Source organism: Eucalyptus grandis, chromosome 7 (genome assembly GCF_016545825.1).
Source record: "Eucalyptus grandis isolate ANBG69807.140 chromosome 7, ASM1654582v1, whole genome shotgun sequence".
NCBI lineage: Eukaryota > Viridiplantae > Streptophyta > Magnoliopsida > Myrtales > Myrtaceae > Eucalyptus > Eucalyptus grandis.
This window is the reverse complement of record NC_052618.1, coordinates 9,989,114-10,006,411: the sequence shown is the minus strand read 5'-3', so window position 1 is coordinate 10,006,411 and position 17,298 is coordinate 9,989,114. Positions and strand designations below refer to the sequence as shown.

Genomic DNA, 17,298 nt, shown 5'->3' with positions numbered 1-17,298 from the left:
TTTGAGTATAATTGGGGGTTTAGCAAAAATTGAGAGAGTCTATGAGTATAAGAGTGATTGTAATTTTTGTTGTATCGCTTGTTTCCATAGTGAATTCCATGTTGTTTTTCCCGTGGACGTAAGTTTCGATACTCGAATGAATTATGTAAATCCGGTGATCGATCCTTTCCTTCCTTCTAACTATTTTATCCAATTCGTTTGTCTATATTCACAAGAGACAGCAAGGGAGGGAGAGGCGAAACAACCATCCCGTTACGAGATTCTGAATTACCAGATGTTTCTCTTTCCTAAACTAAATGTCACTGAAGAATGAAGAAAGGGTCAAGCTCCAACGGAGTTTCTTACTAATGGAGCCTACCTTGTCCATGTCGAATGGACCAATGGATTCTAGTTTCGGACAAAGCTTCTCTAGATAGCTGTTCTTTCGGCCTGGCGTGGACCTGATTTCAGGAAGACGTCGTTGTGTTCGAAACCGATTCCTATTCGTTTTGGGGCCTTTTCGAGCACGTTTTAACGCCAGATTTCTTGTTTTGAGCCACTATCACGCCAGATTCGTCCCGGTGGATTCTTCCTGCCAATGTATTGACGCTAGAAAACCGTTTCTCAAATTCCTTTTGGTTTCCTAGAAAATGATCTCTCGAAAAATACTTTGATTTGTTTTCCTAATTCGCGGAAATTTATATTTAAATTCAGCTTTTACGAAGTGGGTATCCCTTTTTTGGGATTTGACTCGACTTCGACCGCCGATGTCGACCGTGTGTATACTTGAAGGTAGATTTTGGTGGCCAAGGACTCGGATGCATTTTGAAAACCATCGACTTTGGGAATTCGGATGTAGACTAAGCACGTTCATTCAAAGTTTCTTCAAATTCTCGTTGTGGGAAAACTTTTAGATGATTGATACACGATAGAATTGCAATTCAAATCTTTCGATTGATTAACTTGTTGATTTAGGTAAAGGACAAAAACTTGATTTATACATTTCCATATCGGAATGATTTGATGTAATTGACCATGATAGCATAGTGAATGGTTTCCCAATTTACGTTGTAGTATAGAAGTGAATTCCTGTTGTAATCTTGCAATGTATAGGCAATGACGAAATTTTTAGAGATTACAAGACAACTGATCTCTAAACTTTTGTAAAATATACAATGTTGTCTTAGAGATTTTAATTTGTTTAATGTGATCCATGAACTTTTGGCACGTCTTTAACTTAGTTGTTAAATTATATGACAAAGTTCAATGTTATCCTTTTATTAATTTAGGTTTGGAGACAATATTGAAAATTACTTCAACATATACCAAAAGTTTAGGCACCCCATCAAGTAAGTTAAAAATTTGGGATCACATTATAAATTGAGCTATAGGTTAGACTACATTAAACAAATTATAAATTCAAAGACCACATTATATATTATATCAAAGTTCATGAATCATTTATATCGATTTTCTTAAGTTTTATAAGGGGATCGAAACAAGCCCTTATAAGTAATATATCTAGAAAGGCCCCCTTATTCCTTGAAAAACGATAGACTAGTCCTCCTGAACTTGCCAAACAAGAGACAGTAAGAGAACTAGGAAAACACAAGGCCGAAAGTACAAAACAGAAGCAACAGGGTCAAGCTCGAGAAGGCTCAAAAGGGCAAGAAAGCGGCCGGAGGCGATGGGGGATGTCATGGCCTTATGACCTCTCTAAGGGCACTGCATGGCAACATGACTCCAATATCACTTGAGTCCATGCAAGACAGATACCTACCTTGCTTGGAATGTCTTACATCAGCAATCGGGTCGCCCAAGGTCACTTGACCACGGCATCGTCTCGTCAAGATCACATGACCCTAGGTGACGCTTGCAGGCTAGTGCTTGATGATGGCAACAACCATTGCCACACCAATCTCTCTCTATCTCAATCGCAACATGTCTAATATGTCTAATCATGGGCATTCGATGGCCGATCACCAACTAAAATGGCCACTTAGGCAGTGACAGGACGTCGCGGATGAGACCTGAGGCCATGATCTGAAATAGTGCATAGCTGACTTGAGTTTGCAATGCCCAAGGGGCATTTGGAGGGTTAAAGCAGGAACTTTATAGTAAGTTTCAGTTCAAATGGCAAGAAAGGGAATTGAAAAAGTTCATTAGTACTTGGAAAGAGCCTTTGAAATATGCTCCAAAGCCTAAGCAAAGAGTGCCGGCCTTGGGCTTTGGACTTTGTCGATATAAAGTGGTCCAATAATCTTTTACCAAACACTGCATCCCACCTTCAGGCCCGATACAAGTTCTCCCATTAATAAAAACACGAGTTTTCTGCAAACAAATACAAAGAAATCAATTTTAGCTCGAATTTGAAAGTCCATTCCAGAAAAGAAACAAGTCAATTCATTTTCCTTAAAGGGAATTACATTTTTTTTTTTTCAGAAACTCAAAAGGAAACAAATCTTCGAATTGGCTAGCAAAGAAGTAAGCACGTAAAATGGTTTTGATTGTTCTTTTTTGAGTAACTTTGATTTTTCAATATTGGGATCTTAGGTTCGGGCGCGGAGGACAACGCAAGGGAGAATCCTGTGGGCCCAAGTCTTGTTACCAAGGACTCAAGTCCATCCATCGAGTCTTGGCTTCTAGGATTGGGACTCGAGTTTAGCCTAAGTGATTGAGAAGATCGAATAGAAATTAGAAAATGACTCATGCTTAAAACAAGGCTTGTAGATTTATTGGACTCTTTAATTCCTTGATAAGCTGATTGCGGGAATTAAAATTTCAATAAATGTCAATAGCAACTTTTTAGCTCTTTCTTTTTAGCGGATCTATCAATGTCCACATTGATGGAGGTGAATGTAAATGTCAATACCGAGTTTTCAATGTCTCCAATTTGCTAAATGGGTGATTCTGGACCAGCTTTTGAAAAAAGTTTTTTCTCAAATTATATAAGCCATGGATGGACTGACCTAATTTTTCCCTTATTCTTTTATCTTAAATTATTTGTGCTTTTTGTGTGGCACGTTGACTCCACTTTAATAAAGCGTTGACCAATGAGGCGCGCCGTTCACGGGCCTCCGGTGACCGCCCGTCACAAAATATATCGCTTATCCCTCCCCATCGTTCTCTCTCTCTCTTACATGGCTTTCTCTGCAACTCTCTCCGGCACCGTCTTCTTCAACCTCCACAAGGTGATTCTCTCTCTCTCTCTCTAGATTCTTCGTCTGCGATTCTGCAATGCCGACGCTCGATGCTTTGCTTCTCAGAACCGCTTGCGCTCGAGTCCTCCTCCTCCTCATCCGTCGCCGATCTCGCCGGAGAAGCTCCGGCGGCCGCGCGGCGGTTCGGCTTCGTCGCGCCCGAGGAGCGGCCGGATTCGGAGCCTCGGGGCAATGGAGGCGGCGACCGCGGAGGTGGCGGCAAGCGGGCGAAAGCGGCGCCGGATGGCGAAGGTGCCTCACGTCCTGACGGTGGCCGGCTCCGATTCCGGGGCTGGCGCGGGGATCCAGGCCGATCTCAAGGCCTGCGCGGCGCGCGGGGTGTATTGCTCCACCGTGATCACTGCGGTCACCGCGCAGAATACCGTCGGAGTTCAGGTTTGTGGTTTCGATGGTTAATTTGCTGAGGTCGGTGGTGGTGTTTTTTTTTTTGGTGTTCTCCGGTGGATGTTTGGGTTGAATGATGAAGATCGAAATTGCAGGGCGTCGACAATGTGCGGGAAGAATTCGTGGCGGAGCAGCTGGAGTCCGTGCTTTCCGACATGCAAGTTGACGTGGTAAGTAGAAAGTGAATTGCTGCAAAATATCGACACTTTTGCTAAAACCTCGTGCTCATCTGCATAATGGGACAGAGGAACAGATACTCGATGAATGGGACAATTGGACAGAAACATTAATCTCCTCTGGCGATGAGGCTCTGGAGAATTTAGGTCTTGCGTGTTGCAGGCATAGGAGGAGAAACAAAGCGGCTAGGGAGCTGGCTAGTTGACGAGTGGATGAGTTTATTATCCTGTAAAGCTGACAATTTTCTAGTTTCTAGGTCTAGTGAAAGATGTCTGGGTCCAGGGCAGATAAACTTAACTGTTTTCTTCAGATATTATCAACTAGAGTAAGGGCAAGTGATGGTGCTATTGCTTATGGGACAAAGATAATCACCTGTGGCTTTAGGGGGTGCAAGAGTTATCCTTGAGGTGGTCTCATGTTTGCTTTGGCTAGGATGAGAAGCCTTTGTAGGCTGGTAATTTTTTGAAGTTCCTTTACCGTGATAAGTGTTTTGTAACTTTATTGTTATGACATAGGGACTTGACTATTCTGGGCCTTTGTGTGGAGTGTCAATTTAGAATCCAAGTTTTTCTTGACTGTGGTAGGGGGATGTTTGGTTGAAATAATGACCTAAGGATTAAATGTAGGTTGGTCAATTTTACTTGCTTCTGCTGCTTGATAAATTTTCAAGCTTACTGGGATCGTATGCCCTGCTCTTCCTATGGCATCTGTTTATTTTCTGTTAAAAGCTTGGAGGAGGAAGCTTTTCACTTTCACTTTCAGTTGGAATTGAAGAGAAAAGACAGTTGCTATATTTTGTGTGTATATATTAAAGTATCAGTATAAAATTGTTATCCTGACATATTTCCACTTCTTATATGTTTTCATAATTCCTAATCCTAGAAGCTTGAATCTCTTTTAATGCACTTGTACAAAAGAAAAAAGTGAAAAGCCACTGGAGAAAAGGCCAAAGATAATAAGAGAAGATAAAGCTACCTTAGAGAGAATCTCGAGTTATCAGTGGGGAAGATGATAAATTATCAAATTCCAAGTTGGTTTTCGAAATCTAATGTTGGACTTAGACTCAATATTTGGATTGACTGAATGCACAAGGTAATTTTTTTAGTAATTGGTTGCATCTTTACTTACATCTGCAATTGAAAAGTACTTTTAACTATCTATCAAATAATGGTCCGTGTCACTTTCATTATGGATTCTAGAATGCCAATATTGATCATGATGCATGTTACTGTGAAAGAATTTTTTTGTTTATATCGTATTATCGTAAAAGTGAGACTACTGTTCAATGAGGATATTAACGCCAGTTTTAACTTATGTTCATAGGTCAAAACTGGAATGCTTCCTTCACCAGGCATAGTTAGGATCCTTAGAAACAGTCTCAACAAGTTTCCAGTTAAAGGTATGAATCTGTTATAAAAATTGCTTAATCATATATATGCAATCACTGGTTTATTGGCATTGTAGCTGACTGAATTTGTGTGATTGAAGGCAGCTTTAGTAGTTGATCCCGTAATGGTGTCCACCAGTGGAGATGTTCTTGCCGGTCCTTCTGTTCTTGCCGTGTTTCGGTATGTTCAATACCAAACGTTGCATGAGTACTATATAACACATAATTAAGAAGAGTCAGGCCCTGTCCGTTCATGAAAGAGATTGGGATGATCTCGGGGTTGTATGGAAGAGAGATGATTGACATCATGTCTTTCGTAATTCATCTATTTTCCATTCTGTCCAAGTGGCAGGAATCTTCACTATGCTTAACATTTTTGCAACCAGAATGAGCTTCAAAGATTGAGAATTGTGAACAGTCATCATTTCATGGTCGTGGAAGAAGAGAGAAGGTCGCTGAAGGAAATAGATTGAAGACATGAATGTGATTTATGGATGATAGACTGTGATACTGGATATGAGCAAGATGAGGGAGGTAGTCAAGGTGGAGATTGAGGAGGAGTCTTAATATGCAGAGATTATGGAAGGAGAGAAGATCATTAGTTTTTTGACTGAATGAGAGAAAAATGAATTGACAGAAAGGCAAAAGATAATAATTTCATGAACAAGACGTAATCTATATAGTAAGAGTTTGGTTCTTGTGCAAAAGTAAGGGTAGCTGCTTTAGGCAGGGGTTCTTTCTTTTCACTGTCATAGCTAGCCAGAAGAATGCAATAAATAGAATACAAAGCTACTAGTTTTGCTGGTAGGAAACTTGGCTAGTCACTAATTTTGGTTCTGACACAGAGAAGAGCTTCTTCCTATTGCCGATATAGTTACCCCAAATTTGAAGGAGGCATCTGCTTTACTTGGGGGTAGGCAACTGGAGACAATTGCTGACATGCATTCTGCTGTGAAGTTATTGCATCAAATGGGGCCAAGGTTAGTTTCTTCATGATATATTTGATATTTTGAAATGTCTGTGTTTAGTTTCCAATTTCTGTTATAATTTCTAGAAGAACAACTAAAATTGAGGTGAACTGAAAGGGTTTGGCAAAACAATTAGCTGCTTTGCTGAGGATAATATGTCCATACGCATATTCTTTAGACTCATTGTCGACTGAGGATAAATTGCACTAATAACTTTCGAATATTATTTGTTGTATCTCATACATACTAGATAAACACTTACTGCTCCCAAATATTAATCCTGAGGAAACTCCTGAGTAATGCTATATCATCAGAATTTGGTTATGACTATTTGCTGTGCTTGCAAGTAGGATGATATGCCTCTTACGGTTGGAACTTCCAGATATTGCCTGACTAACTGTTAGAGTTTTGGCCTTTTAGGTGCAACTTTAGCAACTTTGCCTAAGCAAGTTGGTGGTGTTTATGTATGAAAAAAGGATGCTCCTGCAATCACTATAGAATTGATCTTTTTCTTTTTAATTGGCTGTGCGCAAGTTCAGTATTTCAATATGTTGGACTTCTTTAAAGTGAAACGCTTGTTCACTGCAACCACTGTGCAGTGATTGCCAGGATACAGAAAAGGCAATTCAGATTGAATACTCCCTAAGCTGGAAGAGAACTTTTTTCTGCTTTAACTATTTACCTACATCCTTTACAGACACGTGCTTGTCAAAGGTGGCGACCTTCCTGGATCTTCTGATGCTGTTGATGTTTTCTTTGATGGTCTGATTCTAGAATCTTTTGCGTTGGTATTCTCTATACTTTCAAGCGTGTGATTCCTTTACATTGTGAACCAATACTTTGCTCTTGTATGTCTTGTAGGTGAAAGAATACATGAGCTGCGTGCACCCCGTGTTAAAACTCGTAATACTCATGGTACAGGATGTACTTTGGCATCATGCATAGCAGCTGAGCTGGCAAAAGGTTCTTCTATGCTTCCTGCTGTTCAGGTATTGCATATGCTTGAGAAATGCTTACTGAATCTCCGACTTTGCTTCCATTTCGTTACAAACTCATGGACGGAATGCCACTTCTTAGGAAACCAGTATTTCTAGGAGACCACTGTTCGTACTTGCATGTTTTTTTGGTCAAATAATTTTGACTGATTTATATCACTGGGGTGCTGGAAGCCTCATCAACTAGTAGAAGGCTACAAGCCCATTAACATTTATAGAGGGCAGCAGCAGCACAGCTTTTTCCTTTGCTCTATCATTACTAGGTTTAATAGCTAACATCATAAAATTGTTTATGAAACAGTCAACTTGAAAATGTAAATTACAAGATAACCTAGAGTAGTAGATTTGAGCAGCTTTAGCTTATGTTATGAGATTTTTGCTGAGTCATTCTGTCAATGTTGCGACCTCTTTTTCGAAGCAGAAAAGAATGCCTTAGAAGTGCTGCTGAATGGGCTTTTGTGTGCTAAAGTCGACAAATGGGAGTTGGGTACATTGGTCAAGGCTTGCTACTATAGCATATAGGGCACTGTGATTTATGATTATACTTGTAATGTATCAAGCAGAAGAATATTGTAGTAGTGTATTCTGCATGTGCAAAAGAAGATATTATACATCCGTTCTTTTTGTGCATATGTGATGTATGTCAACAAATTGTACTATATTGGTGATAGGCATAAATGTGAACTTGTGAAAGGAGAAAGTGAAGCTTGCTTTCACAGGGTTAGGAGTGCATCAAATGATGTAAGAATAAATATAGGCCCAGGGAGATGGATCAATATCTAGTTGTTTTCTATCTTGGTAGGTAGTTGGTAATGAGAGGAGCGGAAAGGAATGTTTAGGGATATCAATAAGTTATGATAATTGAATACATGAAAATCCATAAGAATGGGTTCCAAGGGAAAAATGTACTCATAAATCAGACGACCTATGTAATAGTATAAATTATCATTCCTTTTGGGAATGATGTAGAGGAATATGAAAACTCAGTTGGGGACTGATGACCCATTAATGGGAGACGATGGGGTTGGATGATTGTGAGGGAAATGTGATGCGGGGCTTAATTTGCTTGAGCGTTAGAATTTAAGATTGAAACTTCGAAGAGTAAATCTGAGGGGACCATTTGTGGAGATTAAATGCAAGAATTTGGCATCAATTTATGAGCTTTCGTTTCTTAAAAAATTTGGCAGGTTGCCAAACGCTTTGTTGAGAACTCCTTGGACTACAGCAAAGAAATAAGCATTGGAAAAGGACCTCAAGGGCCTTTCGATCATTTTCTGATGTTGAACCGAAAGGTTCATAATTTCAGGAAGAAGATGGTCCTAGATCCAAGTGATCTGTTCTTATATGCTGTTACAGATTCGGGGATGAATAGAAAGTGGGGCAGGTCTATTGAAGATGCTGTCAAAGCTGCAATTGAGGGAGGTGCAACCATTATTCAGCTGAGGTTTGTGCATTTACACTTCATGCCTCATTGCCTTGCGTGATTTATAGCATTTCTTTCATTGTCTAGTTTAAACAACGACTGCCAAGGTCCAAGAAGCATGCAAGTCTGCCGCCCAATCCAGACTTTGGAATTTTGTGTGTTTCTTTTGTACTGTGTGTGCACCGTGATGAGAAACTAGCCAGTCCTATGTACAGGTTGGAGATGTGAATAGGCATCGTTCATCATCCGGATATGAGTCGTTTGTCTACGTTTATTGAAGAGAATAAATTATTTACAGTACTTATTTCAACATTTCTAGTGAAGAGATATTGGTTCTGACCAAAGGACAACAAACTTCAGTGGTATCATTGCTAAGCACATAATAATAAAGCTTCAAAAGTGATACCTCTTATGAGAACAGTTTGCAACTAAAGGCATAAATTTCTGTAAATATTTAGTGGTTTCCAAGGTTTCCTTTCCATCTAAATTTGCTATTTAGCATTTACGTTAAGCATTTTGTTCTGACTCAGGGGTGGCAAATCACATATTTTGCCTTTATCTTCAAATCTTAATGAAAAGGTTACGATATAAGAAGCTCTGATGTTCTGAAAAGATCAAATTTTTTTTTTACTTCTCAGTGATCAATACTGAGCTTGTTTGGCACTTAAGAGTATGCTTAACTGAGGCTGAGGTGGTCAGAGAGAACAATGGCATTTTGGAAATGTGATATCAAAATCATCTGTGTATAAGTCTCAGAAGGAGAAAAGGTAGACCACTAACGATGGCTCTCCAGGATACTAAATATGGGCTCAAAAGTGGGCAGTAGAGAAGAAATGACTATTGAGGGAATGTTCCATTGTCCTTACACCTTCTAAATATCCAGTCAAAATATAGTGAGTTGTTGATCTTCTACGGGTGTTTGGTTAAGTGGTTCAAGCTAGTTCATTCTCATTTAAGGAATATCGTATGCTTCGGGCAGTCATCTTCCCATATTGATTAGATTGGCCATAAAGCGCTTCAGATGGGACTGCTTATGATAAGCATGATTTTTTGTACCTTTTTCCAGGGAAAAGGATGCGGAAACGAGGAACTTTCTTGAAGCAGCTAAATCCTGCATGGAAGTATGCCGTTCCAGGGGCGTTCCTCTACTAATAAATGATCGCACCGACATTGCTCTGGCTTGTGATGCTGATGGGGTCCATGTCGGTCAATCCGATATGCCTGTTCGCACCGCACGCACCCTTCTTGGCCCAGAGAAGATCATTGGGGTATCATGCAAGACACCGGAGCAAGCCCAACAAGCGTATATGGATGGTGCCAATTATATCGGTTCTGGAGGCGTATATCCGACGAACACAAAGGATAACAATCTCACTATTGGCTTGGAGGGGTTGAAAGCTGTTTGTTTGTCTTCTAAGCTGCCAGTCGTTGCAATCGGGGGAATCGGCATATCGAATGCACATGCCGTGATGGAACTTGGGCTGCCAAATCTAAAGGGAGTAGCGGTCGTGGCGGCCCTGTTTGACCGGGAATGCATCTCCACTGAGGCTAGAAAGCTTCACGAGGTGCTCTCAAGGGCAGCACCAGAGGTGAAATAAAGATGCAGGTGCAGTATATATCCCCTGATAATGAAAGTTTTTCTCTATTAAATTGACTAGGGCTTTTGCCTTGATACATATTCAAAGAATTGTTGCGGATTAGGCCTTGCTGTCCTTGTAAGAGGATGAAATGAGAATGATAATGGTTTTGTGTATCTACATGCATGAATCGGTCGGTCATTCTGGACGCAATCTTAGTGCTATTGTTGATAAAGAGCATTGTTTGCGACCCAATCTATGAGTGAACATCTCTTGATGGGTAGAGAGAGAGAGAGAGAGAGAGAGAGAGAGAGACCGTTTTCTTATAGCCTAGTCTATATCCACAAGTGACGCAACTTCCTACCTCTTTCAAATATGAACGTACATGAGCAGACGGCTGAGTGACTTTTAGTTCACAGGCCTTCATCGGGCTTTCGTTCGTCCCTCCGACCTGGGCGAAGTCTTGGGCTTCAATATTTTACCAGAAAGGCTAATTATATATAGGAGTCGGCCTTTCGAATGTCTCCTTCCTAACTCATTGTGCTGTTCACCTTCTGAAACTAGCTACTCAAGCACGGCTCAAGACCGAAAAAGGGGGAGAGAGATCCTTTTTATAGGTCACATATACCCTTTGAAAGCCGCCTCTCTGGGTACGTACTTCTAACCATTTTTATCGGTGCTCATCGGAAAACCTTCATCGCAGTTTAAAAGAAGGCTCATTCCTTCTGTCTCTTCACTAAGAAATCGAACGTGATATGGTTCATCCAAAAAGAGCAACGACATCAAGTGCCCGCAAAATTTCAAGAAAGACATTGTAAATTATCGCTGCATTCAAAACACGAACGTGCAACCACGTTTTCGGCTTAGAAAGAGTCGACTAAACCTACTAAATCCATCGCTAACCCCTGTTTACTACTCCTGCCGCCTCTTTTGGGTATAAATAGATGCAAGAGTCACGGTCCATGATTCTTTTGTACTTACATACCCTTGTGAATGGGAACATGGGTGTGAAGAGTGAGTGTTGTGGAGGGGATGAATGCAACTGATCCGTAGGATATTAGGAGTTTTAAGATAAAATGATTATATCTCTATGGAGCTTTGAAGATGGGATTGGCATTTTGTACACAAACTGATCGGGAGATGATGCAACTTTCTTTGTGTGGTCATGATAAAGCCAAAATCAGTTGTTAAGTCTAATGTAATTTGTTATCTCACATGATAAACTAGACGTTTGAGCTAAACTAGACGTGATACAATCCGATACAAGAAAGTTATTCCTCGTATTATTCTCTAAAACAACTATAGAAGAAAGGTTGGTCTAGTATTATCTGCTCACTAGGCACTACATGGGACTATTGACTCATGACAAATGGTATCAAAGTAGGACCCCTTTAGTGAGTGAGTTTGAGTCGAAGAAAACCTATGGTCTACCCGATCCTACGAGAGTTGAGAGTAAATCATCGAGAAAAAATATGTTCAAAGAAAGTATGGCTCCCAACTAGTTTCTAAGATGACACTTGAGACATAAGAAAGAACTGATTCCTCACCAAATAAGGAAAACGTTCTTGGATTAATTGGCAAAAACATCTTCATTAGTCCACTAAGATAAAAAAGGAAAAGCTTAGTAAATAAAATAGGGTACACTAAAATAGGGTGCTACCAAAAGGTGTAGTTGCCTAGAAATGTCAGTTTTCCCTGTGACTGAAGGGGCCCAAATAGATGCAGGAGGGGGAAAAAGCTATCAATGGAGTGGCATATTTTGTTGGGCAAGTGTTGTCATTTGATGTATGGTCCAAAGTGGTGCATCAATGATTAGGAAACAGAGGGAAGCAATGCAATGAGTGTGTTGTGGAATTAAACCCTTATAAGTAGAGCTTGAGGTTATTGAACAAAGAATAGTGATAAATACAACTAGTCCATCGAAGTGGGTCAAGATGGTTGGTATTAAAAGTTTTAGAATAAAATAATTATATCTCTATGAAGGTCAAGATGGTTAGTATTAAAAGTTTTAGAATAAAACAATTATATCTCTATGAAGCTCTTAAAGCAAGGTTAGCATTTTATACACAAATTGATCGAGAGTAGATATCGCTCTCCTAATGATGCTATTGCAAGCTATAACCACTTGTTGAGTCTAAAGTCATATATTGTCTTACTCGATGGGCTAGATAGCTGAAATAAGCTGCGACGATCCAACACAAGAAAGCTATTCGCATTATTATTCTATGAAATAATTATTAAAAAAAAAAAAGCTGGCCCTCGTTATTGTTCTCTGAAATAATCATTGAAAAAAAAAAAGCTGTCCCGATATTATCATCTCATCAAGCGCTGCACAGGCTATTCTACGGCCAAGAAATTACCAACCCATGATACAAGCTTATTGTGAATTAACACATGGATCAAAATGCATCTATTGGTGACCAAGCAAAACTCACCCTACCTTTGGACATTATCTAATCTAAACACTCCCCGGCATATTTAACTCGATGGAGGCAATTTGGACACTCATCCATTAAAAGGAAACGAAATATCACAGAAGTTTTACAAGTTCAATTGAAGTAGGACAGAACCCCAGTAAAGAATGTCTGATCATACATGTCACTGCGCTAAAAACCAACAGACGGTACAGAAACATGGTTAAGCTGACTCTCATAACATCTGGTATCGCTCCTGTGACAATGGTCGATGACGGTACACAGGCTAGGATATGTATCCATGCAAGGACTGCATATTCTTATACCTATACCTTCACATTGTACTATTTTAGACTCGAACATCCGAGACAAAAAATAAAATAAAATGAAAGTGACTGTCAAATCTATGCTTTGTGCCTACATCTCCAAACTCAAGACAATCTATAAACCCTATGTAGTCGTGCCAAGACCATAAACAAGCCTGAAAACCTACAGACACTTCTGACACCCAAATTTACAGAGTAAACTTATTGGAGCCAACAGGCAACAAAGATCGGATTAACAGAAAACAATGAGGCCCCGACAAGGAATAGATCTAGGTAACCTGAAATTCTCCACTTGCTTGTGCCTCCTTCACTCTCTTCTCATACTCGTCTTCGTCATCTTCCTCCACGTCTTCTTCTTTCAAGTCTCCTTCCTTCAACTCTCCATCGTCGTCATCGTCGTCGTCTTCTCCTGCCCAACCAAAGCCTGAAACTGTTCTGGAAGCAGGAGGGGGAACTCTAGCCTCTTCCACAATTTTCATGATTTCTTCATCACTTTGAAGGCAGACACCCGGGTTTCCTTTTCTGTATTCTATGGCTTGAGCTGCTTCTGTTAATTCCCTTGGTAAATTCTTGAGGAACCATGGGTGACTCTTGATTTCTTTGATGGTGGTTCTCTGGAAAGAATATCACAGTAACAGTTACTAGAGTGGATGCAAGGACTGTTAATACAATTCTTATTTTCACAGAAAAGTAATGACCCAATCGCTTCTCCCACCACCAAGCTTGGGTTTTCTGTTCTTTATTTTTTTGTTATAGACTAATCCCAGCCTCACTAGTCAAACGATGAAGCAAAACACCTTGTGGCCAAAATAGAAGAATATGACAGTCGAAATAGCAGGAAGAACGTATGCATGGCCTGGCGCATGGTTCAAAAGGAAAGGGAGATGTTACAAACAATCATTGACATTCAACAGTTCACTTGATTGCATCCTCAGATAAAAGCACATCTCCTTAATCTACATACCCTGGATGGACTTGCGACAAAAATGCGAGAAAGGAGGTGTTTACAGTCTTGAGATATATGAACATAGTCGGGGATATTATACTGTACAGCCATTATACGCTGCAAAAAGAAAACATGTGTGTCAGTTTAAGTGGCGTGAGAAAGGGAAATGGATTACATCAATTATCTGCCTAAAAGAAAGTACACTCACATTCATAGTTTTCCTAAAATTCTTTGGGTCTTGAGGGTCTTCGAATGGATACGCTCCAACCAACATCACATAAAGAGTTACTCCACAAGACCACACATCTGCCATCTGTATATTCAAGGAACCAATAAGACTCAAGAGGACACACTTCTTAACTTTTGCCTCATTGCAGAAAAATTATCACACAACTGGAAAACGTGGACTCAAAAATTTACTTTCCAAAGCACGAGTTCTCATCGCTCTATCTTGGAGCAGTAAATGGACAGAATTCGCTATTTTTAATTTATAAGAATATGGACAGAATTTTTGTGTAAGAGTTCCCATTTGATCACCAAATTGACTCAAACGTATTTGTCTTTAATAGGACATCTTGGAGGACACAAAGGTTAATTCAAGATATCAGAATTCTACATTTTACACGATTCAAAACAGTTTAAGTTACTCCAAACAGCTGAGGAACTTCCTCTTCCTCCAATTTCCAGTCCCTCAGTTCATTCTCTTTCTACTCTTAATTTCGGTTCAGATGCAGTTTTTATACCAAAAAATACGAGACATCAAATCCTAATCCTAACCTTAAAATGGATTGCAACTGGGGGCAAAGCTAAGAGTGCTTATGATGAAATCAAATCCAATGATTGTGAGGAGAAAAAAGGAGAGCAAAAGAAATGCTTAAAAGTAGACTGGTTCTCATCTCTGGCAAGCAGATCTCTCATCAAGTGAGCCATAGACAGTACCTTTGGCATATTATGTATTCAGGAGCAATAGTTGATGCAAAATAAAGTAGGTCCTTGATAAACAGTAAATTTGGCATATGGTGGATTCAGAGGCAATTGTAGACACAAGATGTAAGGTCATCTGTATTGCTATAGGCAGGACACATCAACCTACTTAATGTTCAATGTGCAGATCTATTGAAGAGATTTAATGAAGACAAGATCGAAAAATTTTAGCCCCACAGAAGAGTTCAAAGATATCATAGCCAGGTACTCACACGTTGGCAAGAATTAGCATTCCAGTAAATCATATACAAAAGGAGACTGCAAAAGGTCATATGAAACCGAAAATTATGTGATGGATTACCTTGATCCATAACAGTCCTGGTTGTATGCCAATATAAGTTAATAGCAAGAAGCATGAGGTGAAACAATCTAGAAAAGATTGCTTGCCCATCCAAAACATGACCCGAAAAAAAAAAAAAAAAAAAAAAAAAAAGGACTGTAGAGAAGATTGCTTGCTCATCCAAAACATGAAAGGATTGCAGAACTCTTGAAGCTGCAGTGTAATCTTGTAATTCACTATAAACTATAACACGACTGGCAATTGAAAAGAGCCACACATCCATACACACCTTCAGCACAAGACAAAATGAAATCTTGCATCGAAGATTGGAGCTGTAAATCACTGTGGAACTACTTCCTATCTAAAAGCATCAAATTGGCATACCTTGCCATCATATTCCCTTCTAGAGAGAACCTCTGGTGCAATGTATGCTGGAGTTCCAACTGTCGATTTGGGTCTTGAATGCAGAATGGATGACTAGAGATGCATGGACAAAGAAGAGGAAAAGTTACCGATAGGATTAGAATAAGCACATGGACACTTTTCATCCAACTTCATCTACAGGTTACCTTTGAATAACCAAAATCACATATCTTCAGACGAGGTGCAGGGCTACCATCCAGTAGAGTATTTTCCAGCTTCAAATCTCTATGACATATTTGCTGTAATAGATATACAGGATTAAAAATTAGTCCAAAGCTACAGCAGAAAGACAGAACGATGGCAACTCGACATTATGCTCACCATGGCATGGCAATAGCTGACTCCTGAGATGAGTTGCTGGAAGAAATACCTAGCCTGCGTGAATTACGCAAAGCAAATCTTGAGCTCAAAATCAAACATACCGAGCTCAGTGTAATCTCCAAACAGAAGGACAAACCGGACAGATTTTTTTTTTTTGTTTGGCCTTACCTGAAATGGAAAGTTTTCCCCTTTTGTTTAATCTTTCAGTAACTAAAGCAATTAGCAACATAAAGTCTATGTTTCAAGGTGATTTCGTTTGGCCCCGCAACCCAATTTCGCATCACAGTCATCGATAAAACACTCAAATCAGGAAAATACTTAGCAGACCTCATCCTCACTAAATCTCCCAGCATTGCAGATCCTCTCAAACAACTCCCCACCAGCTGCATATTCCATCACGATGGCGAGATGAGTAGGAGTCAGAACAACCTGCATCGTATCAATCATCGCTTCAAGCTCACGCATTCAAGTCGTCCACTAAACATTCACAAGAAATCGCTCCACAGAATGCCCACGAAATAAGCCCAGGAAAAAAAAAAAAACAGGCGTCGCAAGAGCATCAAATCACAAAACTTGCCTCCTTGAAGCGGATGATGTTCGGGTGGATAAGCGACTTGTGATTCATAATCTCTCTAGCCACATTCTCATCAATCTACAACCCAAAACCAAGAAGACCAATCAACCAAAATCCCATCAGCAAGCTCCAACAACACCCAAGATTCGATCTTTCCCAACTGGGTACCAAAGAAAACCCCAAAGCTGAAAAATTTACAACAGAGAACCCCAACAAACAGACACCCACACACCCACGCACCCACCTTGTGACCACGCTCGATGTACTTCATGGCGACGAGCTCCTTCGTCTCCTTGTTCCTCATGAGCCTGGCCACCCCGAAGTTGCCAGATCCTATGTCCTTCACCAGCTCGTACTTCTCCATGCTTTCACCCCCCGCCACCACCGCCGCCGCCGCCGCCGCGCCTTCCTACCTTATCCGCCGATCAAGAAACAGGGGAGCTCGCTTCAAGCACGCGGTCCAAGGACCCAGATCTCAGGAGAGACTCCAGCGACCCGAAGAAGCTCGGAGAGGGGCGGATCGAAGGGGGACGAAGATGGGCGTTCGGATCTTTCAGCTTGGACTCGAAGGAAGACTAAGAGAAGGAAAAGGAGGAAGAAGAAGAGATAGGGGAAGTGGCAGACTGTTCGGACAAAGTGAAGATTTTTGAAGGTCAAGAAAGTGTGCGAAAATCTCGGCGGGTCGAAACGGCGGCGTTTCGCACAGAGAGAGAGAGAGAGAGAGAGAGAGAAGTATTCTACGCGCCGTGGACGGTGGGAAGAGGGCGCGTGCGCGCGTGAGGTGTGGAGAGGAGGGCCTTAATGGATGGGGTTCACTTTAATAATGGTTTTAAACTGGAAATGCATTGAATTTGGATCTTCCTTGCATTCAAATATACTCTTCTAGTATCTTCCCCCAATTGATGACGTGTTCACTGTG

General features: G+C 40.5%; 2 protein-coding genes across 2 annotated transcripts; one reads left to right on the top strand and one right to left on the bottom strand.

Annotated features, from left to right (window-relative positions):
- Window positions 1-3,109: 3,109 nt before the first annotated feature.
- Window positions 3,110-10,346, top strand: LOC104452688 (thiamine biosynthetic bifunctional enzyme TH1, chloroplastic). The gene is made up of 10 exons (XM_010067154.3): window positions 3,110-3,170; window positions 3,246-3,575; window positions 3,680-3,754; window positions 5,085-5,160; window positions 5,254-5,329; window positions 5,994-6,128; window positions 6,814-6,878; window positions 6,978-7,105; window positions 8,299-8,555; window positions 9,601-10,346. Exons 1-10 carry the CDS (start codon window positions 3,120-3,122, stop codon window positions 10,130-10,132), a joined length of 1,725 nt encoding a protein of 574 aa, XP_010065456.2. The 5' UTR covers window positions 3,110-3,119; the 3' UTR covers window positions 10,133-10,346.
- Window positions 10,347-12,603: 2,257 nt separating this feature from the next.
- Window positions 12,604-17,009, bottom strand: LOC104452685 (serine/threonine-protein kinase SAPK7). The gene is made up of 9 exons (XM_039317162.1): window positions 16,624-17,009; window positions 16,383-16,457; window positions 16,133-16,234; window positions 15,806-15,859; window positions 15,631-15,723; window positions 15,446-15,538; window positions 14,006-14,110; window positions 13,816-13,914; window positions 12,604-13,465 (listed from the first exon to the last, which is right to left on the bottom strand). The coding sequence occupies exons 1-9, from the start codon at window positions 16,741-16,743 to the stop codon at window positions 13,121-13,123; spliced, it is 1,086 nt and encodes a 361-aa protein (XP_039173096.1). The 5' UTR covers window positions 16,744-17,009; the 3' UTR covers window positions 12,604-13,120.
- Between the last annotated feature and the right edge of the window lie 289 nt (window positions 17,010-17,298).

Bases quoted from the DNA above. Each gene is read 5' to 3' on its own strand.
- LOC104452688 (XM_010067154.3), top strand. From the start codon at position 3,120: ATGGCTTTCTCTGCAACTCTCTCCGGCACCGTCTTCTTCAACCTCCAC. The intron at 3,576-3,679 runs GTTTGTGGTTTC...TCGAAATTGCAG, and splicing joins AGAATACCGTCGGAGTTCAG to GGCGTCGACAATGTGCGGGA. The intron at 3,755-5,084 runs GTAAGTAGAAAG...TTATGTTCATAG, and splicing joins CCGACATGCAAGTTGACGTG to GTCAAAACTGGAATGCTTCC.
- LOC104452685 (XM_039317162.1), bottom strand. From the start codon at position 16,743: ATGGAGAAGTACGAGCTGGTGAAGGACATAGGATCTGGCAACTTCGGG. The intron at 16,458-16,623 runs GTGGGTGCGTGG...TTTGGGTTGTAG, and splicing joins ACATCGAGCGTGGTCACAAG to ATTGATGAGAATGTGGCTAG. The intron at 15,860-16,132 runs GTCTGCTAAGTA...TAATTCACGCAG, and splicing joins GGAGATTTAGTGAGGATGAG to GCTAGGTATTTCTTCCAGCA.